At 51.3% G+C, this 22,926-nt stretch overlaps 2 protein-coding genes across 6 annotated transcripts; one reads left to right on the plus strand and one right to left on the minus strand.

Annotated features, from left to right (window-relative positions):
* The first annotated feature begins 318 nt into the window (after window positions 1-318).
* LOC134413798 (cysteine sulfinic acid decarboxylase-like) lies at window positions 319-20,076 on the plus strand. Its single transcript, XM_063147845.1, is given in 19 exon segments — window positions 319-436; window positions 2,264-3,291; window positions 3,595-3,791; window positions 4,090-4,328; window positions 5,145-5,271; window positions 6,257-6,267; window positions 16,208-16,234; window positions 16,236-16,294; window positions 16,665-16,771; window positions 16,874-16,989; window positions 17,450-17,529; window positions 17,606-17,660; window positions 18,194-18,310; window positions 18,383-18,447; window positions 18,559-18,640; window positions 18,725-18,924; window positions 18,993-19,044; window positions 19,556-19,645; window positions 19,752-20,076. Coding segments are annotated over 16 exon segments (1,506 nt in total). The 5' UTR covers window positions 319-436; window positions 2,264-3,291; window positions 3,595-3,791; window positions 4,090-4,184; the 3' UTR covers window positions 19,926-20,076.
* Window positions 20,045-22,053, minus strand: LOC134413796 (uncharacterized). Of its 5 annotated transcripts, none has more exons than XM_063147841.1 (2): window positions 21,950-22,053; window positions 20,045-21,175 (listed from the first exon to the last, which is right to left on the minus strand). In XM_063147841.1, exon 2 carries the CDS (start codon window positions 21,140-21,142, stop codon window positions 20,504-20,506), a length of 639 nt encoding a protein of 212 aa, XP_063003911.1. In that variant the 5' UTR covers window positions 21,143-21,175; window positions 21,950-22,053; the 3' UTR covers window positions 20,045-20,503. The 5 variants fall into 5 exon arrangements, with proteins under 5 accessions (XP_063003911.1, XP_063003913.1, XP_063003914.1 ...); XM_063147843.1 differs by having other exon boundaries at window positions 21,917-22,001; XM_063147844.1 differs by having other exon boundaries at window positions 20,045-21,178; window positions 21,950-21,966.
* Window positions 22,054-22,926: the final 873 nt, after the last annotated feature.

Below are 22,926 nucleotides of genomic sequence, written 5' to 3' on the forward strand. Positions count from 1 at the left end.
CCCCTTCCGAGACCTCACCCGCGATTGCTGAGTTGCGGGAGGAGGGGCGAGAGGGAGCGACCCCCCCCCAGATACAGGGGTTCCTCCATGGGGGAATGGGAGGGGCTGTGGGGTGGGACGAGGGCAGTGCCATCATGTCACTGTGTGTGTGACCCCAGCGTCAGGAGGGGCACGGAGGGGCTTCGGGCAGAGCGAACCCTCCCTTGGGGGCGGCAGCGGCCCCCCGTGGGGTGTCCTCGGGTCACCCCGGTTCTCTCCCTGCTCCTCTCTCCCCCCGGCAGGGTCCTTCCGTCCAGGGGACGGCGGCAGTGGACGCTGGGGAGGGAGGGCCCCCCGAGACCCCCCCGGCCCCACGGATGCCCGGGAAACCGCACTGCTCGAGGCCCCCCCACAGATGAGACCTCTCCACCTCCTGCCAAAGAGGCCTCTGGCCACGGTAAGAGGTTCTGAGGGGGCCCCCTGGAATGGTGGAGGGGGGGTGGGTGCTGTTTCTGGGCTCCCTTAGGGACCTGCAATGGGGGAGACCCTGCCCTTGTGGTCCAGGGAGACCTCAAACCTCAGGGAGGGACCCGGGTCTCGGGCGGTCCCAGGGATTGGGGCGGGGGTGTTTTGGTCCCACAGTGTGGAGGGACCCCAATCCCAGAGTATGGAGGTGACCCCATCCCAGGGTAAGGGAATCTTGGGAATGTTGGGGTGGCCCATTCCCATGGCACAGGGGTACCTCAATTCCAGGGTAAGAGGGGACAGAGATGTGACAGTATCCTGCACCCACCATGTGGGGGTACCCCAGTTCCAAGGTATTCCCCTTTTCCATGCCCCAGGATACAGGGGTGTCACATTCTGGTGGCCTGGGGGTACACCAGTTCCAGGGTCTGTGGGTGCTCCAGGGATGCGGAGGTGTCCCAGTCCTATGGAATGGGGTCCCCTGATCCTGGAGTTTGGGGGTTCCTCAATCCCAGGATATGGGAATCTCAGGAATGTGGGGTTGTCCTATACCCATGGTTTAGGGTTCCCTGTTCCCATGGTATGGGCCTGTGGCAATTCCAGGGTAAGATGGTGCCCTGATCCCCCAGCCCAGGGAGCCACAGTCATGGGGTGCAGCGATGTCTCGTTCCCATGGAATGGGGGTGTCCCAGGGTTGGGGTACACGGATGTGCTATTCACATGGAATGGGGTACCCCAATCCCAGGGCATGGGGGTGCCCTGATCCCAGGATATGGCAGCACCACAATCCCAGAGTTAAAGGTCAGTATCACCTGATTTGAGGGTGCAGGGTTCTAATCTCATGGCATGGGAATGCCCTCATATTGGGATGCAGGGATGTCCCAGTCCCATGGGATGGGAGTGTCCTGATTTTGGGCTGTGAGAATGTCCTAGTCTCACGTATCGGGATGTCCCAGTGTTGGGGTGCAGGGTTACCCCAAACCCATGGCATGAGGGTGTCCTGATTTTGGGGTACAGGGGATTTTTCTGGGTACCCCGAGTTCATCCCTGTGTTCCAGAGGGATTTTGTCTGTTCCAGTCCCTGTCCCTCCTTGCACCCCAATCCCAGATCCTTGTCTATGTGCAGTGGGGAGCAGGGGGAAGTGAACTCTGGCTTTGGAATACGATAGGGATAGGGGTAGGGATAGGAAAGGGGAGGGAGGAGGTGGCAACCGGGATGGGGAAGAGGGAAAAGGGATGGAGAAGGCTCAGAGGAGGTGGAGAAGGGGAAGAGGGGATGGAGAATGTGAGAGGGGGTGGAGCAGATAAGGATGGGAAAAGGAAAGAGAAAAGAGGATGGGAAAAGGGGAAGAGGAGCAGGAGAAAGGTGAGAAAGAGGATGGGGAAAGGACAGTGGGAATAGAGCAGGTACAAATAGGATGGAGAATGTGGGAAAGACAAGGGGAAGAGAGGATGGAAAATGGAAAGAAGGATGAAGGTACCAGTGGGACCAAGCTGAGACAGAGGGCCTGGAGCAGGTGCCAGTTGGAAAGGGCCGGTGTCATTGGGATGGAGCAGGCGGCTGGGGGCCCCAGCTCCTGTCCTTGCCCTACCAGTGCCCACCCTCCTCTTGCACAGCCCATCCTGGCCCGGCCTGGCAATGTCGGAAGCCCCCGAGGCCCCCTGTGGGGGGACCAAGTCCCCTGAAGGAGCTGCTGAGGCCAGAAGGGGCTGGGCTGCACCCCGCTATCTGCGGGGAATGTGGGAAGGGCTTCAGCTGGAGCTCGGGCCTGGCACGGCACCGCATCCCCCTCACTGGGGCGCGACCGTTCACCTGCAGCGCCTGCGGGAAGGGCTTCAGCCAGAATTCCAACCTGGCCACGCACCGGCGCATCCACGGCGGGGAGAAGCCCTTCGGCTGCCGGGACTGCGGGAAGCGCTGCGGGGAGAGCTTGGCGCTGGTGCAGCACGGGCGGATGCACACCTGGGAGCGGCCGTACACATGCAGGGAATGCAGGAAGAGCTTCAGCGTCGGCTCCAACCTGCGACAACACTACCGTAGCCATGGCCGAGAGTGGCTCCACCTCTGCCCTGAGTGCGGGAACTTTCTGGAACCCTGGCCAGCTCTGCAGGCACCGCACGGGGCATGGGTACAGTGACACCTGGAGGGGCATCAGGACAGCTGGATGGGTTGGGACACATGAATGGTGATAGTGCCACCGTGATGGGGACACTAGGATGAGGATGGGGAGGAGGGGATGGGATGGGAACAAGGATGGAGATGTGTTGGTTTGGCACAGCCTGGTTTTTGGCAGGGGTGGTGGTGGTGCCACAGGTGTGGCTTCTATGAGAAGCACCTGGAAGCTTCCACCATGTCTGACATAGGCAATCTCTGATGACTGTGAAGATGGACGTGCTGCTGGCCCAATTAGAGAGGCTGGAACACCTCTGTGATGACATATTTAAGAAGAAAATCAAAACCGTGTTTGCACGGCTTTTTCCCGGGGTGGCGAAGCCCTGCTGCCGGGGCCATCCTCGTGCAGCCTGCAGCGATGCGCTGCAGCCACCGCCATCTCAGCAAGGCCTGCGGCGAGCCTTGCCTGCCCGGCTGCCCCGAGCCAGCTGCACCGCCGGCGGAAAGGGCAGGGACAGTGGCAGCAGCGTCCCCTTCCCAGCACCCTGCACGAGGAGAGGCATTAAATAGCACCAGCACTGCGGCGGCCGCCACTGCCCTGCAATGGCAGCAGGGCTGTATGGCCAACAGTGGAAGCACAATGAGAAGGTCCCTGATGCAGAACCTAGACAAAATCACCATAGTGCTGCGGGATCCTGCAGGAATCTTCGGACTCGTGGAACTTGTTGGCACTGGTACTGGGATTTGGGGTAGACTGGAAATGAAGGGCACTGGGAATGGGTGTGGGGACACAGGACATGGGGGACACCAAACACTGGTGGGGGGAACACACTGCAAGTAATGAGGGGACACCAGGGACAGGTGGGGGGTACACTGGGGACAGAGGGGACAATGAGAATAAGTTTGGGGACCCTGGGAATGGGTGGGGGCCGCACTGGGAATGGGTTGTGGGGACACTGGGAGTGGGAGGCCATATGGGGTCACCACTCTTCCCACAGATCCGGGGGCACAGTCCTAACCCTCCCCCCTGTCCCCAGAACCCTCCGGGGCTCCTTCCCGAGTCCTGGACTTTGCTCCTCGCCCCTGGCGACGTGACCAGAGGAAGATTCCATCCTGGGGAGGGAAGAGAGAGGAGCTGGGAAAGCCTGGTCGCAGGATCATCTAATCCCAAGAGAACCTGTTCCTGGCAGCACCTGATCTTGGAAAATTGCAGCTGGCAGAGGTGAGAGGAAAGGTGAGTCCAGAGAGCCTGATGCCGGGAGAAACCCATCCTGGGAACACCTAATGTTGTGATCATCCTGTTACAGAACTACCTCATTCCAGAAGAACATAATTCTGGAATTGCCGTATCCCAGGAGAATTTCATCCTGAGAGAGCCTTATTCCAGGAGCACCTCATTGCAGGGGGAAGCTCAGCCTGGGATCACCTTATCCCAGGAGATCCTTATCCCACAATCACCTCATTCCTGGACCACCTTATCCCAGGAGATCCTTGTCCCGGGATCGCTTTATCCCAAGGTTATCTGCTTCCAGGAGGAGCTCATCCTGGGATCCCCCACTCCTGCCACCTGCTGCCAATTCCAGGGTCCCTCCCGCTGCACTTCGGGGTCTCCCTGTGTTCTCCTGCCATGGCTGAGCCCTCTGGGGCTGGGGACAGCATCCCATTGGAATGTCCTGGCCTGGACATGGCCGCTGGGGAGGAATTCCTGCAGGAAGTGTTCCAGATCCTGCTGGAGGAGGGCGTGCGGAAGAGCACAGATGTGACACAGAAGGTTGGGACACTGGGGCACTCGGGAGGGAGGGTCCCCAGTTCCATTGCATCCTATTCCTGTTTCCAGTACCATTCTCAATCCCAATCCCATTCCTGTCCCCACAGGCAGGTGACTGGAAGGAGCCCCCTGGCAGGGGATGGGGTTCCCAATTTGTCCCTATTGCTTGTCCTGTTCCCAGGCATTCCCTGTCCCCGTCCCTATCCCATTCTCATTCTCAGTCATTCCCAATCCTATTCCCAGTCATTCCCAGGCATGTGACTGGAAGCAGACATGGAAGGGGGTGAGGGTCACAATATAGCTCCTTTCCCAGTCCTATTCCCATTCTGAAACCCAGTTCCAGTCCCATTCCCAATCCTGTTCCTAATACGAGTCCCGCTTCCAGCCCTGTTCCAACAGCTAGTCCCATTCCCAATCCCATTCTCAGTCCCGTTCGCGTTTCCAGTCCTGTTCCCATTCTGAGTCCCCTTCCCAATCTTATACTCGGAACAGGACTGGGAGTGGCACTGGGGTTGGGAATGAGAGTAAGTCCCAGTTGCAGTCTCATTCTCATTTCCAGTCTTGTTCCCCATCTTGTTTCCATTTCTAGTCCTATTTGCAGTCCCATTTCCAGCCCCATTGTCATTCCCATTCCCCATTCTGTTTGCAGTTCTGGTGCCAGTCCCATTCCCATTCTGGTTCCTGGTTCCAGCCCCATTCCCATTCTGGTTCCTGGTTCCAGTCCCATTCCCATTGTCAACATCATTCCCAGCCTGTTCCCCCTGCAGTTCCCAGTCCTGTTCCCAGTCTCGTTCCCAGTGATTCCCAGTGCTTTCCCAGGTGTGTGACTGGAAGGAGCCGCAGGAGCTGCGGGACCTGCTGGATCTGGAGCTGCGGAGCGACGGGGAGGGGCGGGAGCGGCTCCTGCAGCGCTGCCGGGATGTGCTGCGCTTCAGCGTCCGCACCGGTGCGCTCCCAGTACACACCAGTGCGCACCAGTTCAGCCCCAGGGCAGGCCCAGTGCCTCCCAGTTTAGCCCTGCACAAACTGCAGTGGGCACGGCAGCTCTCACTCCGGCCCAGCGGTTCCCAGTGTGGCCCCTGGTGCCTCACAGTGTCAAACATTGTGGCCCCTGCCATGTTCCCCTCCATGTCTCCGCTGTTATAAATGCTGTTCAATTTGTGTTGAATTGGGGCTGGGTTGGAATTGCTCTTTTGGGGGGATTTGATGGGTGTTTGTTGTGGGTCCTGGGGAGGGCAGGTCCAGGATTTGGTGGGGTGATAGTCGAAGGGAGGCGGGAGGTGATTGGACAGGGGACTTGACCAATCATTCGATGCCCCAAGAAAATGATTGGTCCGGAATGAATATCGATATGGACCAATGAGAACACCGGAAAACACACGGACCAATCAACACACAGATCCTTCTGAGGGACCTACTTTTTTTGGGGAGAACTCAGCGTGTTTGGGAGACATTGTTATCTTTGGGTTGTTGCATGGGAGTTTGGGCTTATGTCAAACTCCTGTCCTCTGTGGTTTGTTTTAATGAACGAGAGCCTTTTTCCTTCTCAAAATCTGGCCTCGTTCGAATTCATAACATCTTCTGGGGACTCATCAGGGATAGCCCACGCCCCAAACTGGTCCGGGGTAGCTCAGGACCTGGGAGATACGTCCAGCCACCTTTTTTGGCTGCCAGAGATTTGACTACGTTGGACTGCGGAAGGGATTGCTGCCTATACCCAAGGCTGCAGAGGACACAACAGCCCAAAAAGGTGAGAGCCCTTCGAGAGGGAGTGGGCCTCACACTGCCCCTGAGCAGTGCGAGTGGGGTTTAAGGTGCGAGGGGGTGCGAAGTGAATGTGTGTGATTGAGACAGGGACTGTGAGCGCAGACTCCCGAAGCAAGTGTGTGGGGGAAGCGAGTGTTGCAGCCGTTGAGTGCGTGTTCCTCTAGGGACCCCTAGAGTAGGGGAGACGAGGAGTACCCTCCTCTAGCCACCCTTACCTGCTCAGACGCCCGTTCCTCCAGTGAGTGGAGGCTCCAAGGGGTGATTTGGGCCCTTGGCCCTGAGAGGAGGGTGTTAGTGGGCTGGACTGCCCAGAGTAAGGGGCAAAGGCTCTGACCACTAGCCCAAATCACCTGGAGGGTTGTTCCTCAGAGACAGAGCAGGGGAGTCTAGTCTCTGAGGAACTAGGACCTTAGGGGTGGGAGAAAAACTCCTATACAGAGACTGCCAGACAAAGTAGCCACTGTATAGGGGAGTGCCCCTTTCTGAGACAGGGGAAGGGAGGGTGCCCAGCCTAAGAGAGTTAGGGAGCCCTCGAGCTAGGATCCCACTGGGGGGGTTGCAGAGGGGGACAGACTCAGCACCCTGAGCTGGGATCCCATCAGGGGGTCGTAGGGGTAACTGAGGGGCCTGAACTTCACAGGTGCAGTGACCCTCAGCGGGCAGGTGGGCCACCAGCTATGGAAGGGCCCTTTCAGCCACTAGGGCTGAAGGGGATGTTAGAACCTGTCTAAGCTAGGGCAAAATTCAAGAGGCAGAGCCTCTCCGGTGGAAGCCCTTTGTGCATGAGTTGTCGGGATCTCTGCAGAGTGAGGTTTGGAGGTGAGCACAAGCTGAAAGTCCTCCGAATGCTACTCAGGGAGAGCAAGTATAAGACCCCGCTGCGGCCATTTTGTATTTGGTTGAGCGGGCGGTTCGTTTCACTGTAGCCATTTTGTCTTTTGTTGAGCAAGTGGCTCGCTGTGGTCATTTGGTATTCGGGTGAGCAGGTGGTTTGTTTCAGAGTGGCCATTTTGTCTTCTGTTGAGTAAGTGGCACACTGCGTCTATTTTGTATTTGGTTGAGCAAGTGGTTGTAAGTTGCTTAATTTCTTGAAATAGCCATCGTTATTGTTTAGTTTTCCAGCTAAGACAATAGCTATTACATTTCTTTTTGGAATTAATTTGGACATTTCATTATTCTTAGGTTATAAATGTTCATTTCAATTGACAATTTTATTCCGAAACCCTTGTAAACCGCAATATTTGTTTTGTTTCCCATACTAAATATTTCTTTGAGTCACCATTTTTTTGTTTTGTTTCCCACCAAAGCCACCACATTTATTTTGTTTCCCAGGTCAAACATTTCTTTAAAAGTTGCCATCTTTGTCTTGTCTCTTAGGATAAGGAACTTTTAAAAGTAACCATTATTAATACATTTTCCACAATAATTAATATTTATTTTCTCTTCCACATTAATAACTAATACTTATCCCTTATTAAAAAATTAAAATAAATAAATAAATTCAAATAAATAATTAACAAAATAATATTTTTTTAAAATTGTAATTGGATACCAATTGCTAGTTAAAGATGGGACAGTGTGCTGGAAAAAGTGCTAGCAGGAAGAGAAAAGGGAAGGAAGTTTTTAAGTAAATACCTCCTAGTAGTCCTTTAGGTGAACTTTTAATAAACTGGGATACTAATGAGGGAATGAAGGATCTAGATAAAATAAAAATGATGAGATACTGTACAGAAATATGACCTAAAGAGAGTATTGCTGAAGGACCTGTCCTGGTACGGGACAAAAGAAAGATGTCTATGTACAGCTTTAAATAGATATGTCAATACCTGGGTAGAACCTTGCGAGGAAGAGATTAGTTATGCTAAATGTTGGTTAGAAAGGGAGAAACAGGAAGAGGAAATAAAAGGATATAAGGTATCCAGAGAAGAAGAAAAAGAAGAAACTAAGCTACCAGAAAGGAGGTGGGATCCTTTAGACCATCTTCCTCTGCCTCCCCCTCCTGATCCCTTAGATTACACTCAGAGTATCCATCCCCCTTAGATTACCTCCCGTTACCTCCTCCTCCGACTCCTCCTATAGACCACCTTCCTCCTCCCCCTCCAACCTTGTACCCCCTCAGTACCATCTCATGAGGTGGATGCAATTTCAGGATCTACTCCCACAGGAGTTTTAAAATCACCTCAACCTTTTAATTCAAGTTGTCCTGCTCCCAGCATCCCTTCTTCTGTATCATCTCCTTTCCCAAATACACCAGAACCTGCCCATTCTAGTACTCCTTCAGTTTTGCAGATTCCCTCCAGTTCCTCAAGTACCCAGACACCGGTCTCTAGTACCACTCAGAGTGTCCATACTTGGGAGCCCAGTCTTGGCTCCCAAAACTTTCCAAAATACCCCTCTTTATTTTTCCTCCATATTTCAACCGACAACCCAAAGTACCTCTTCCTCTATTCTTATTTCTGGAACATAACAAAACATTCCTTTTTATTTATCCCCCATACCTCAACATACTGAGAGTCAAAAGCAGGAGGAAAGTTTGCAAACAAAAGGTCAGGGAGTGAAAAGGGCCTGTTGTTGTAAAGATATAGAGGAAAAGAAGTTAATTGAACCAGATAAGCATGTAGAAAGCCATCAATATAATACAAGGTTCCAAGCAAAGAAAATTCAAGATGAAGGTGGGAGAATTGAAAAGTTGTTTCCTCTAAGGGAAGTGCCTATGGGGAGGGCCAGAGGCTGTATTGGTTTTGTGAATGCCCCATTCACGGCCTCTGAGGTTAGAAATTTTAAGAAAGAAATTAAACCTTTATTAGAAGATCCCATAGGCATCTCACAGCAACTAGATCAATTTCTAGGACCCAATATTTACGCATGGGAAGAATTAAATTCAATTTTAGAAATACTCTTTTCGTCAGAGGAAATACAAATGATTCGTGCAGCAGGCATGAAAACTTGGGAGAGGGAGAATTGAGGTGGTCCCAGAGGGGAAGAGAAGATGCCTCTCAATCCACCCAACTGGGACCCAAATCAGGAGGAGGGAAGAGCTAGTATGAGACAATATAGAACCCTAATTATAAGAAGGATAAGAGAGACTGTCCCTAAAACAAATAACGCTAAACTGGCATTTGATAGCCATCAGGAACGGGATGAGTCACCTAGTGCCTGGTTAGAGACATTTAAAAGAAATTTTGAATTGTATTCTAGTATTCTAGTGTTGATCCGGACAGTCCAGAAGGACAAGTCCTAGTCAAAATTCAATTTGTAACAAAAGCCTGGGTAGACATCAGGAGAAAATTAGAAAAGCTGGATGATTGGCAAGAAAAAGGAATGAACGAGTTATTATTACGGGAGGCACAAAAAGTATATTTAAGGAGGGAGGAGGAAAGTCCAGGACAAAAGCAAAAATCATGGTAGCAGTGGCTAGGGAAAGTGCAGGGTTCAGAAGTAGTGAATTGACAGGAGTGAGAAAAGGCGAGTACGCAGGGCCTCGAGGAGGTGAATTCAAAGTACAACCAAGTAGCAAGAAAGAGCCAAATAGAGATAGCAGAACATCTTGGGTGGAAGGAAGACCACCTTGGGCCGATATCATATGTTTTTATTGTGGAGAAAGGGGACACACCAGGAATTTTTGTAGAAAAGAAAGAATAGATGAAGCCATCGCACAAGAACAGGACACTCTAGGATGGAGGCAAACAGGAGATGACAAGGGGTGTCAGGGGCTCTATGCTCTGAGGGATGATATTGGTCATCAAAAAGAGCCTCTGGTAAACTTAGAAATTGGCCCTCAGAGTGAAGAAATTGAATTTCTAGTTGACACTGGGTCAGATCGTTCAAGTGTTTCAGAAATCCCTAAGGATGCAAACAAAGTAACAGAACATGTAAAGTTAGAGGGGCTGAAAACAACCCTTTGGAAGTGCCCATCATTGAAGAAGTGTCTATAAAAGGAAGTTTCAGAGAAGGCTCTGCAGACCTGCTATACTTGCCAGAATTAGATTCTAACCTTCTAGGCTGGGATTTACAGGTGCAATTAAAGATAGTAGTACCTGAGGGAGAACATATGGTAGTAAAGATGATGGTTTTGAGGGAGGAAGATGAAAAGGCCATAAATCCGAGGGTGTGGGCAGAAGAGGGAGGACTGTTAAGCATTCCACCTACAGAAGTAAAAATGAAACCCAACCTTCCTCCCATAAGAATTAAACAGTACCCAGTTTCTATAGAAGGTAAACAAGGACTGACACCTGTCATTAAAAACCTGATTGAGGAAGGAATTCTAGAACCGTGTATGTCCCCACATAAGACTCCTATATTGCCTCTAAAGAAACCAGATGGTACATATCAGTTAGTCCAAGACCTATGAGAAGCAAATAAGTAAACAATTACCTGATACCCAGTGATAGCCAACCCATACAATTTATTAAGCAAAGTACCATCAAAACATGCATGGTTTAGTGTTATAGATCTGAAAGATGCTTTTTGGTCCTGCCCACTTGAAAAAGAAAGTAGAAAATGGTTTGCATACGAATGGGAGGATGAGGAAACTGGGAGGAAACAAGAGCTGCAATGGACAAGTTTACCTCAGGGATTCACAGAGTCACCAAATTTGTTTGGCCAAACTCTAGAAGAAATCATAAAACAATTTACACCCGAAGGAAATTCCCAGGTTCTACAGTATGTAGATGATTTGTTGATTTCTGGGGAACAAAGAGAGGAAGTACAAGCAACAACGGTTAATCTACAGAACTTCCTGGGGGGAAAAGGGTTAAAAGTATCCAAAAAGAAGTTACAATTTGTTGAACCTGAAGTAAAAGATATGGGTCGCATAATTGGGAAAGGATACAAGAAATTAGATGCTGATTGAATTCAGGGCATACTATCCTTACCAGCACGTAAAACAAAAATGGATGTAAGGAAATTACTTGGATTAACTGGATACTGTAAATGATGGATAGATGGACACACAAAGTTAGTTAAATTCCTATATAACAAATTGGTTGAAGATGAGCCTATAAATTGGAGTGAAGATGATGAGAAGCAGCTGGAAGAATTAAAGGAAAAATTAGCAAATGCCCCAGTGTCAAGTTTACCGGATTTGAATAGACTGTTTGAACTGTTTGCTAATGTAGAAGAAGGAATAGCTTATGGTGTCGTTGTACAAGAATGGAGTGGAGTGCGGAAGCCCATTGCCCACATCTCAAAATTATCAGACTCAGTTGTCAGAGGTTGGCCCATTGTGGAAGAATGGCTGGATAAACAGGGCCATGGGTCCCTTGAAATGTTGTACAAGCAAACCCCATGTTGGCTTGACATAACTAGGCTGCACGCCATGATAAGGAAATTGCAAAGTGTGCTGTGTTATGCTGACAAGGTCGAAAGGGCAAGGACAGCAGTAAAAATGAAGAAGAAAAGAGGTTTTGCAATATAAAAATTGAAAGTAAAAGCAACGAGAATGAGGAAGAACCCTGTGTTAGAAACCAAAAAGGAAGAGGAGTATGTAATGTAACTTTTTGCTTTAAACTAATGAACTAACGATAAGTATGCATAATTACTAGAAACATACAAAAGTTCCATTGTACTCAAAATAAGTTGAAGCTTGCTTTACCAATCATATTAACTGATTGCTTGTCTTCCCTCGCCGCTGTCAGCCTACTTGTCTCCAAGCGGTAGCTGCCACTGTAGTTCTCCTAGAAGAAGGTTACAGGGTAACATTAGGTAACAAAATCAAGGTATATACTCCCCATGATTTAAAAAATATCATAAGTAGGAGAGCATGTCAGTGGATTTCAGACAGTAGACTTTTAAAGTATGAATTGACTTTAAACAACAGTGAAAATACAGAATTAGCTACAACAAGAATTCAGAACCTCGTGCAGTTCTTATACGGAGAACCAAAGGAAGAATTGCAACATCACTGTCTCAAAACTATAGATTTGAAGATAAAAGTCAGAGAGGATCTATTAGAACAACCTTTGTCTGAGGGAGAAATACTTTTTATAGATGGTTCATCACAAGTAGTTGATGGGAAAAAGAGTATCAGGATATGCCATAGTAGATGGATATACAATGACAGTTGTGGAAAAAGGAAAGCTTCCTGTGAATTGGTCTGCAGAGTGTTGTGAGATTTATGCACTGTTAAAAGGAGTGAAATGGTTGGACAAAAAGAATGGCACTATATTCACTGATTCTAGATATGCTTATGGGGTAGTACATACCTTTGGGAAAATCTGGGTGGAGAGAGGATTTGTTAACTCAAAAGGAAAAACCTTGATTCATGAAGGCCTCATAAGAGCAGTGCTAGAAGCTTTGAAAGGGCCTAAAGAAATTGCAGTGGTGCATACAAAAGGACACCACAAAGATGATACTAGAGAAATAAAAGGGAACAGCTTAGCAGATATAACTGCAAAGAGGGCCACAGTGGATAATTCAGAAAAGATCCTCAAACTAAATGAAATAGGAGATGAGAATGATGATGATGATAGAGGAAAGGAGGAGATCCCTACATTTAATGAAAAAGAACAAGAAGAGTTACTAAAACATGGTGCGGACCAAAATGAAAAAAGAGAATGGAGGATGCCAGAGGGTAGACAAGTATGAGAGCATTAACTAGGAAAATATTAGAGGACCTACATGTCTCAACCCATCGGCACACTCAAGCTTTGTGCGATCACTTTATGAGAACTTATGTATGTATCGAGGTATGGGAAATTGCCAAAATAATAACCAGAGAATGTATGAAATGTCAGAAGATAAATAGAAAGGTAATGAGAAAATTACCTCAAGGGGGAAGCGAGTTAGCAAAAAGACCATTTCAATGTATACAAACAGACTTTACGGAATTACCACAGGTACAAAGGTATAAGTATTTACTGTAATGATAGACCATCTAACTCATTGGGTGCAGGTATATCCAACAACGAAAGGAACTGCAGAGACTGTAAGCAAAATTTTATTAGAACAAATCATACCCCGATATGGAATAATTAATACTATTGACTCCAATAGAGGTCCTCATTTTACAGCTAAGATATTACAACAACTAATGAATGCCCTAAATATCATCTGGAAATCTCATACTGCATGGAGACCCCAAAGTTCTGGGAGGGTAGAAAGAATGAATCAGATTCTTAAGACAACTCTTACAAAATTAACAGAAGAAACAAAGAAGAATTGGTTGAAATGTCTCCCTCTGGCACTAATGAGGATAAGGACTAAACCAAGGGCAAATATAGGAGTGCCACCATATGAAATTATGTTTTGTTTACCATTCTTAACAACTTCAGGAAATTGAGAACATATGAAGAAGGAGAATGGGGTGTGAGCAAATATATCAAGACTACAACCTGCACTTTAGAAGAATTAAGGGATATCGTCCTCAAACTACTCCCACAATTCCAACCTGGTGACTGGATATTAATCAAGACCTGGAGAGAACAACCATTCATCCCAAAGTGGGAAGGTCCATTCCAAGTTCTACTGGAAACAGCTATTTGAACACAGGAGCAGGATGGACACTTGTCACCCGAGTGAAAGGGCCAGTTTCAGCACCGAGGGGCTATCTCTGACCTCAGCTAAGTAACACCAAGCTGATTCTAAGGAAGAAGACATCAGAAACACCATAAGAAGACACATAAATTATGAGTTATAATGGAACTTTGTTAGATTTATTGTAAAATAACTAATTGAAAGTTGTCACTTTTTTTTTTTCTCTATTTAGGGGGGGTGAAATGATATGAGTTGTGAAGGAAGTGTTTTAATCTCTGGTATTTATTAATACAGATCCTGAGATCCAGGAAAAGATAGAGCATTCTCCCATGCCTCTAGCAATCTGCCCCTAAAAGACGGAAGGAACAGGTTGATACAAAAGGAAAGGTAGACTCCTGCAGCAGTAATTGGTAAGAATCTCACAGAAATAACAAGGAAAGTGGGGGCAAGACTGGATCAGGTTATATTCTTACCACAGAGTCGCTGATCCTCTGTGGAGGGGAGACATGGTTGGGAGAGTAGCTTGTACCGGACCCCCACTGCCATTTGAGAAATGCCACCATCCTCTGTGTGCAGGAGATTCTTGGACTGCTGTCCTTAGAACCCGCACGAATCCGAGTCCCAATTGCTTCAACTTTTTGTCATTCACCACCTGTATAGAAGATGGAAAAACATACTGGCTCTATGAACATATAGGGAATTTCAAACAGAAGTTAATGGGGGAATGCCCTATGAAAGAAAAATTAATCTGTTCAGAAAAGAGACTGATTGAAGGAAAGATAAGACATGGGGTTTATGAACCATGTTTAATGAAAGAAAGCTGCTACTACAAGAAAATGGAGTGGCAATAGCGGAGAACTCAGAGATTGCCAAGTCAGCCCCTGAGATGTACAAGCAATACCAGAAATTGAGACAACTATACACCATTGAAGAAGAAACTAATTACGAAAATGTTGGACATGCTGATGCGGGCTAAAGCCCGATCAAAGTTTTAGGGGGGAAGTTGTTATAAATGGTGTTCAATTTGTGTTGAATTGGGGCTGGGTTGGAATTGCTCTTTTGGGGTGATTTGATGGGTGTTTGTTGTGGGTCCTGGGGAGGGCAGGTCCAGGGTTTGGTGGGGTGATAGTCGAAGGGAGGTGGGAGGTGATTGGACAGGGGACTTGACCAATCATTCGATGCCCCAAGAAAATGATTGGTCCAGAATGAATATCGATATGGACCAATGAGAACACGGGAAAACAATCAATCAACGTGCAGATCCAACACCCACCAATCCTGGACCTGAGAGAGGTTATAAAGTGAGGGTTTTGGTTCGGTTTGGGGTTCTTCTCCTTCTGAGGGACCTACTTTTGGGGAAGAACCCAGCATGTTTGGGACACGTTATCTTTGGGTTGTTGCATGGGAGTTTGGGCTTATGTCAAACTCCCCGTCCTCTGTAGTTTGTTTTAATAAACGAGAGCCTTTTTCCTTCTCAAAATCTGGCCTCGTTCAAGCTCATAACACCCCAGTCTTCTGCATCTCGCTTGACTGCCTCCATGCCCCCCCATTTCCCCCTGCATCCACTCCCTGACCCCCCTCATGTACCCCCAACCCCTTCCATGTCCCATCTGATCCCTCCCTACCCACCCCCAATCCTTCCTGTCCCCCCCATCCTCCATGTCCCTCTTGTGCACCCCCTGATTCCCCTGTATCCCCTCTGCCCACCCATTTTCCCATTTCCTCACACCCCCCCATTCTGCCCTCCATATCCTCCTCCTGTCTCCCCAGTCTCCTTCTGACCCTGCCATGACTCCTCTGAACCTCCCGTGTCCCACCCTCCACGTGCCATCCTTAACCCTCTCATGTTCCCCCCCATTTGCCCCTATCCCCTCCCATATCTCTCCCTGCCTCTCCCTGCCCCCCCGCCATGTCCTCCCCTGACCACCCTCTGTCCCCTCTGTGTTCCCCCAGGTCACCCCCTGTCGCGCATCCCGGCTGGATGGTGACAGGGGTGGGCTACAGTCCCCCTCTTTTGGGCTCCGCACTATCCCAGCTACCAGTGGAGGCGCGGCGTGGAACAAAAGGGCCACAGCACGGGCCTGGGGTAGAACTCTGGGTAACGTTTTTAGATGGCAAAAACCCCCTCCCCAAGGTCCCAGGACCACAAACTGGGGGCAAACAACAGCTTATAGAGGGGGGCAGGTCTCAGGAGAGGATAGAATCTCTAGCTAATCAGGAGAATTGGGGGTGGAACACAAGGTGGGGAATACAAGGTATATAAACCAATGAAGGACTTCAAGGGAAGGGAACAGTTTGGGATAGGAGGGGTTAACAACACGGTGGGAGGGGACAGGGATTTGAAACTTGGCCAGAAAATAGCTAAGTAACAAACAGATAAACCCACACCATGCCCAATAAAATAACAAAGGCGGGTCTCGATCCCTGAACCCTGAACAAGGGTTCTGAACCCTAGTCGCTAATATCCTCATTCTAACCTTAGTAGGCAGTCAGCCAGTAGAACACCCCTTCATCATCATGGGCCAACTAGCCTCATTCACCTACTTCACTCTAAAAACAGGGGGAGAAAAAACCCAAAAGGACCACCAAACCACAAATCAAGCAGTAAACATGCCAAATAGAAAACATACTACAACCCCCAGTTCTTCAACCAGCTTTTCTTGGGGCTGGACTGTGGACCACCACGCCCTGGCTGGCCGGTTCCTCACCGAGACCCTCAACACGAGCCCGTGAGCCCCTGACACTGCCAAAGGGGAGCTGGCGTGTGGGGAGACCCCTCAAAAACCTGCCATGACCCTCCCCTCCCCCAGATCCACCTGCAAGGAGCCCCTGGTGCTGATGGAGGGGGAGGTGCTGGCGGGAGGATTTTGGGCTGCTCAAGGTTGGAGGGAGGGTTTTGGGGGTGTTGAGGAGCCCAAATGAGAAAGGACCTGCCAAAACCCTGTGCTGACTGCCCTGATCTAGCCCCCAGTGTTGGTGCTGATGGAGGGGGGCTTCTGCGGGGAGGGTTTTGGGGTGCTGAGGCTCTGGGGAAGTTGTTTGGGGTTCTGAGGTATCAGGGGGAGGGGAACCCCCCCAACTGCTGCTGGGCCCTTCCAGGTACACATACGAAGTGGCCCCAGTGCTGGTGCTGATGGAGGAGCAGGTCCTGGCCAAGCTCCGGGAGCTCGTGGGGTGGAGCAGCGGCGATGGCATCTTCGTTCCCGGTATCCCGGACCCTTCCCGAGGGGTATCCCTGTCCCCCCTCTGCCCCTGGCAGCCTGTCCGTGGGGCCCTGGGGGTGAAACGGAGGTCCCTGTCCTGGGCAGGGGGCTCTATGTCCAACATGTTGGCCATGAACGTGGCGCGATTCCGGCGTTTCCCGGAGAGCCGCAGCAGAGGGAACTGGGACCTGCCTCGCCTGGGCCTGTTTGCATCCCAGGAGGTGGGACTGGGGGCTCGAGGTCCCCCCAAAACCTAATCCTCAGAGTCATCCCAATTCTAATCCATGGGGTCATTCCAAACCCTATTCCTGGGGTCACCCCAAAACCTGATTCCTGGAGAGGCTCCCTGTGGTCACCACAAACCTGATCCCCTGGGTCACTCCAAATCTCATTCCTTGGACCCCCACGAAACATGATCCAGGGGCTCACCTGGGGTCATCCCAAAACCTGATCCTGGTGTCACCTCAAAGCTGATCCTTGGAGGTTGCCCTAAACCTGATCCATGGGGTCACTCCAAACCTGGTGTCACTGAGGTTACCCCAAAACCTGGCCTGTGGGGTCACCCCAAGTCTGGTCCCTGAGATTACCCAAAACCTGGGGTTATCCCAAGTCTGGTCCCTGAGGTGACCCCAGATCTGATTCCTGGGGTCCCCCCAATCCCGGTCCTGTTTTCCTGCCCAGAGCCATTACTCCATCCTAAAAGGAGCTGCTCTCCTGGGAATTGGCACGGACAATGTTCACCTGGTGCGGACAGATGAGAGGTGAGTGCTGGAAGGTCCCGAGGGACCCCAGGTCAGGGGATTCCTGCAGGTATCCATCCCTATCCCTTCCCTTCAGGGGGAAGATGATCCCGGAAGAGCTGGAGAAGGAGATCCAGAGGGTGAAAGCTGAGGTCAGGAGAGGCTGCACACCTCAAAGACCCTCAAACTCCCCAATGCCTCCGCCGTATCCCCAACGGCCTTCCCAGTGTTCTCAAAGCTCCCTCAAAGTCCGTGTGTCCCCCTCTAAGTCCCCAAAGCCCTTCCCATGTCCACAAACCACCCTCCACGTCCCCCAATGTTCCCCCAAAAACCCGGAATGTCTTCCAATGTCCCCCCACTGTCTCTTCAATTCTTCAATGCACCCAATGTCCCCTGTCCTCCCCAGACCTCCTGCCCTCCCATAAAGTCAGTTGCCTGTCTGCCCCAAAGCCTCCTGTAGCCCATTTCCTGCACCCCCAATGTCCCCCTGTACCCTCCAGCCCGCCACAGCTTTCCTCCTGAGCCCCCACAAAGTCCCCCCAAATGCCCACCCAGGGCTCAGAGCCCCTTCTTTTTCTGTGCCACCATCCTGGCCACCTTTGACTCCCTGTGCTCCCCTGCTCCCTACCCCCTTCCATGCCCCCAGCACCCTCCAATACCCCCAGACCCCTCCGTAATCCCCCAGGGCTCGGAGCCCCTCCTTGTGTGTGCGACGAGTGGCACCACTGTCCTGGGCGCCTTCGACCCGCTGGACGCCATCGCCGACGTCTGTGCCCGCCACGGGCTGTGGCTGCATGTGGACGTGAGTTCGGGGTGCTTGGCTGGGGGGGGCTCGGGGGTCCCCCTGTGCGTGCTGATCCCCCTTTTCCTGCAGGCAGCATGGGGGGGCAGCGCCCTCCTGTCCCCCCGACTCCGTCATCTCCTTGCCGGCATCCACAGGTGTGTCCCTCCCCCTAGCCCCGCAAAAGACTCCCACCTGCCCTCTGAGCTTTTGGGGATACCCTTTTTCCCCAGAGGGCCCCCCCAAACTCTGCTGTTCCCCCCCACCAGAGCTGACTCAGTGACCTGGAACCCCCACAAGCTGTTGATGGTGGGGTTGCAGTGCTCAGCATTCCTGCTCCGTGACAGCTCCGTAGGTGCCCCCCATCCTGAATTTGTGCCCCTAGGATGCCTCCTGGGCCTCCTCATTAATTTTGGTGCCCCCTGCCCATCCCAGGGGCTCCTGCAGCGCTGCCATGGCGTGGGGGCCTCGTACCTGTTCCAGCGGGACAAGTTCTACGACGTGTCCCTGGACACAGGGGACAAGAGCCCCCAGTGCGGCCGCCGCGCCGACGGCCTCAAGCTCTGGATCCTCTGGAAAGCCGTGGGGACCCGGGGGCTGGCACAGCGTGTGGAGCGGGCGTTCGGTGCCTCTCGGTGAGCCCCAGGATCAGGGGGAACCCTCCACCCTCCCAAACTTGGCTTCACCCCTTTGCTGTCCCCAGGTATCTGTTGGAGCAGGTGAAGAGGAGGGAGGGATTCCAGCTGGTGATGGAGGTAAGGGTGATGGTGGAATGGAGGATGGGGGATATGGACACCAAAGAGTCCTGGAGGTTGGAATGCCACAAGTTTAAATCATCCTGGAGCTTTAACTGCCTAGCGGTTAATCCCAAAGGTTTGAATCCCCAAAGTTTAAATTCCAGAGTTTTCAATCCCAGAGGCTGAAATCTCAGAGGTTTGAATTGCCCCAGAAGTTTAAGTCTTGGAGGTTTAAATCCCTGAGGACAAATCCCAGAGGTTTGAATCCCAGAATCTGAAATCCTGGAGTTTGGAATTCCACAGATTTAAATCACCCCAGGGGTTGAAATCCCAGAGGTTGAAATCCTGGAGTTTTAATCATCCTGGAAGTTTCCATTTTGGAGGTTTAAATCCTGGAGGATTAAATCCTGCAGGTTCCAACCCCAGAGAATTAAATACACATGGCTGAATTCCTGGAAGTGCAAATCCCTATCAGATTCTGGGAATTGGGTGAATGGTCATGATCTTCTTCCTCTTCCTCTTCCTGCAGCCAGAATTTATCAACCTCTGCTTCTGGTTCATCCCACCCAGCCTGCGGGGCCAGGAGAACTCCCCGCAATTCTGGGACAAACTGGGAAAGGTGAGCCCAGAATTCCAAATTCTCCCCACCTCCAACAGCCTTCCAAATCCCCAGAAATCACCCAAAAAGAAAAGCAAAATCCTCCTGAAATGGTGTTTCCCCCTAGGTGGCCCCAGCCATCAAGGAAAAGATGATCCGGAGGGGCTCCATGATGGTGGGATACCAACCCCAAGGATCCCATGTCAACTTCTTCCGGCAGATTATCACCAATCCTGCTGTCACCCGCCAGGACCTGGACTTCTTCCTGGATGAGATACAGGAATTGGGATGGGATCTGTGAGCACTCCCAAAAACCCCAGTGAAAGACCCCAAAACCTTCCCCCCATCCCTGAGGAAGAGGAGCAGATCCTTGATTTCCTCCCCTCATCCCAAATTGGAAATGACCCCAAAACTCCACACTCATGGAATAAAACTCCATTTAATGGTCTTGATCTGATAATAACTTGATATAACCCCGCCCTCAAAATAGGGTTTGGGGTGTAGGGGGTCCCATAATTCCCCTGGAAGCTCCAGAGGAGGTTGTGGATTCTGGGATCAGCATGCAGTGGCCTTGTGACTCTCCTGACATTGCCATGGCTTCTTGAAGCTCCAGGGGCTGGAATTTGTAGGGAAGAGGATCTGTTAGCAGGCAAAAAACTCTTGGGAAAGTACTGCAAAACCTGCTGTGTCCATCCCTGAGGAAGTGGAGCAGAGCCTGGACTTCGTTCTGGGATCTTTAAATCAGGAGTAAAGATGGATGTTCGCGGCACTTGATCCTAAAACTCAGCACTCATGGAATAAAAGAGCATTTAATGGTCTCAATTTTATATGAATTTGATATCACACTCCCCTCCCCCAGGAAGGGGGTTTGGGGGTCCCTCAATTCCCCTGGAGGCTCCGGAGGAAGTTGAGGATTTCGGGATCAAGGTGGGCCTCCTCAAGGCAGGCTAGGAGCTGGGATGCCGTGGCTTCCTCTCGCTGATGCCGCTTCCAATCCCGCAGCATCTCGAAACTCCTCATAGTGAAATTGTTTGGATATTCCTCCTGGATCTGGTCCAGCCGGCTCTGCTCCAGCCCTAGATGCAGAATTCCCACCTGCCTCCACTCTTTTCCGAATCTTTCGGCGACTCTCATCAAATCCTTCTCTGTCAAGCGTCGGGGATTCACGGATGGAGCTGGAATCCCTCCAGGATGCTGTCCTGAATTGGGATCCCTGGTCCCGTTGGGGGTGTCCCTGTTAGGTTCCCTGGGGTTTTCCTCTGGGATTTGCTCTTCCAGGGGCAGCTGGAAGCGCTGGATGAGGTCGGGGCGGCCAATCTGCTGCAGGATCCTGGTGATCTCACGCAGGGAATTCCCCGGGAAGCGCTCGAGGAGGATCCGGCACAACTCAGGGCGCGATGCCTGGAGCACAAGCCCGGCAGGAATTTTGCTTTCCAGAAGGTACTTCAGGTTCTGGAATTGTTCTTCCGAGAGCGCCTGGTGCACCTCCAGCAGTGTTGCCCGCTCGTCTTTCGCCATCGGGGCAGAAAATCCCACAGGGAAATGGGGTCACTGCTGGGACACAAGGGCTGGGCTAGAGGAATCACCGCGCAGCCCACAGAGTGGCGGACAAAGGGGCCACCCCTGGTCCCAAAAAATTCGGGGTGTGGGTGGAAAGGGGCCACGCTGTGCTCCATAAATTGGGGGTAGATGGGTCACCACCTGCCCCGAGGGCTTTCCTGGTGCGCCCGTTGTCCCCTCTAGGGGGACGCTAGGGGCTGAACCCTGCCAGTTCTGAACCCACCCTGCCCTGGGCCTGAGACCGGCGAGTCTCCCCCCAGTGCCCCCCAACCCTGGGGCTGGGACCCCCAGTGTCACCCCAATGCCCCCACTCCTTCCTGGCTCCTCCCGATGTCCCCGCCGTGTGCCAGGTGCCCTTTCTTCCGGGTCCCCACGATCTCTGGCGCCCTCGGTACTTCCCTAGTCCGGACTCGCACCGTTCTCTCCCTCAAGCCTCTCGTTGTCCCCCCGCCACCGCCCCGCTCTCACCGCGCTCTGTTCCCGCCACCGCCCCGCTCTCACCGCGCTCTGTTCCCGCCACCGCCCCGCTCTCTCCGCGCTCTGTTCCCGCCACCGCCCCGCTCTCACCGCGCTCTGTTCCCGCCACCGCCCCGCTCTCACCGCGCTCTGTTCCCGCCACAGCCCCGCTCTCACCGCGCTCTGTTCCCGCCACAGCCCCGCTCTCACCGCGCTCTGTTCCCGCCACCGCCCCGCTCTCTCCGCGCTCTGTTCCCGCCACCGCCCCGCTCTCACCGCGCTCTGTTCCCGCCACCGCCCCGCTCTCACCGCGCTCAGTTCCCGCTACCGCTGTTCCGCATCTGACGAGCGGAGGCGCGGCTTCCTCTCCCGCCCCAGCGGAGCGGGGCCGCTTTGAGCGGACTTGGTGCGTCCTGCCCGGGGCGGGTCCTGCCCCGGGCGCGGCCCGGGGCCGTCCCGAGCGGAGTCCGGAGCTTGGTTTCGGGGCACCGGGGCGATTCGGGTTGCGGGGAATGAGTTTTGAGCCCAGTGTCCAGCCCTGAGCGGCGGCCGCGCGGGATCCCTTCCCTTCTCCCGGCTTCGTCCGGTGCCCCTGTGAGATGCAAAGCTGTGTTTCGTGTCAGGTACAAACAGGCGACGTGTGTATTTGCGAATGCGAAATATGTGGACCCCGACAATGGGAGAGCTGTGAATTCTAATAATAACTGAGGAAAATAAAGCATGGAAAAAGGCCTTTGTACCTATCTTGTTTGCAATTAACCCTGGTTGATTTAGGAGCATTGGAATTAAGGTGTTAAAGATGTTGCTTTTTGCTTGCATTTAATCCATAAAAAGCTCTGCAATAATAACCTTTTGATGTATAATTTTAGAATATTACTTGTATCCTTGAAACTATAGCTTTTGAATATATATGAAGGAAATATGCTTACCTCACGCCTTATTGAAGCAGAGAAAAACAGCTTGAGAAAGAAAGATGAACATCACCTCAAGGATTTATGGTTTTGACCAAAGGGAAGCTGGATATCACTGTTATGAGATTTAGAGTCTCTGCAATTAAAAGGTGGACACACATCTGGGGAGCCAGACCCCACCAGATGGGATTCGTCTTTCTTCTTTCAGAAACTAGACCATCAACATCTGGGGATACTCCTTTGAGATACATCCCGAGAAATTAAAATCACAATAGTGTATAGAATTGTGATATAATATTTTGGAATGAAAACTGATGATGGGTGAAAGATTGGAAATAGAAACTGCTGAAAAAAACTGAGTGCCCCTGTAAATAC

This window comes from Melospiza melodia, unplaced genomic scaffold (assembly GCF_035770615.1).
Source record: "Melospiza melodia melodia isolate bMelMel2 unplaced genomic scaffold, bMelMel2.pri scaffold_51, whole genome shotgun sequence".
NCBI lineage: Eukaryota > Metazoa > Chordata > Aves > Passeriformes > Passerellidae > Melospiza > Melospiza melodia.

Bases quoted from the DNA above. Each gene is read 5' to 3' on its own strand.
- LOC134413796 (XM_063147841.1), bottom strand. From the start codon at position 21,142: ATGGCGAAAGACGAGCGGGCAACACTGCTGGAGGTGCACCAGGCGCTC.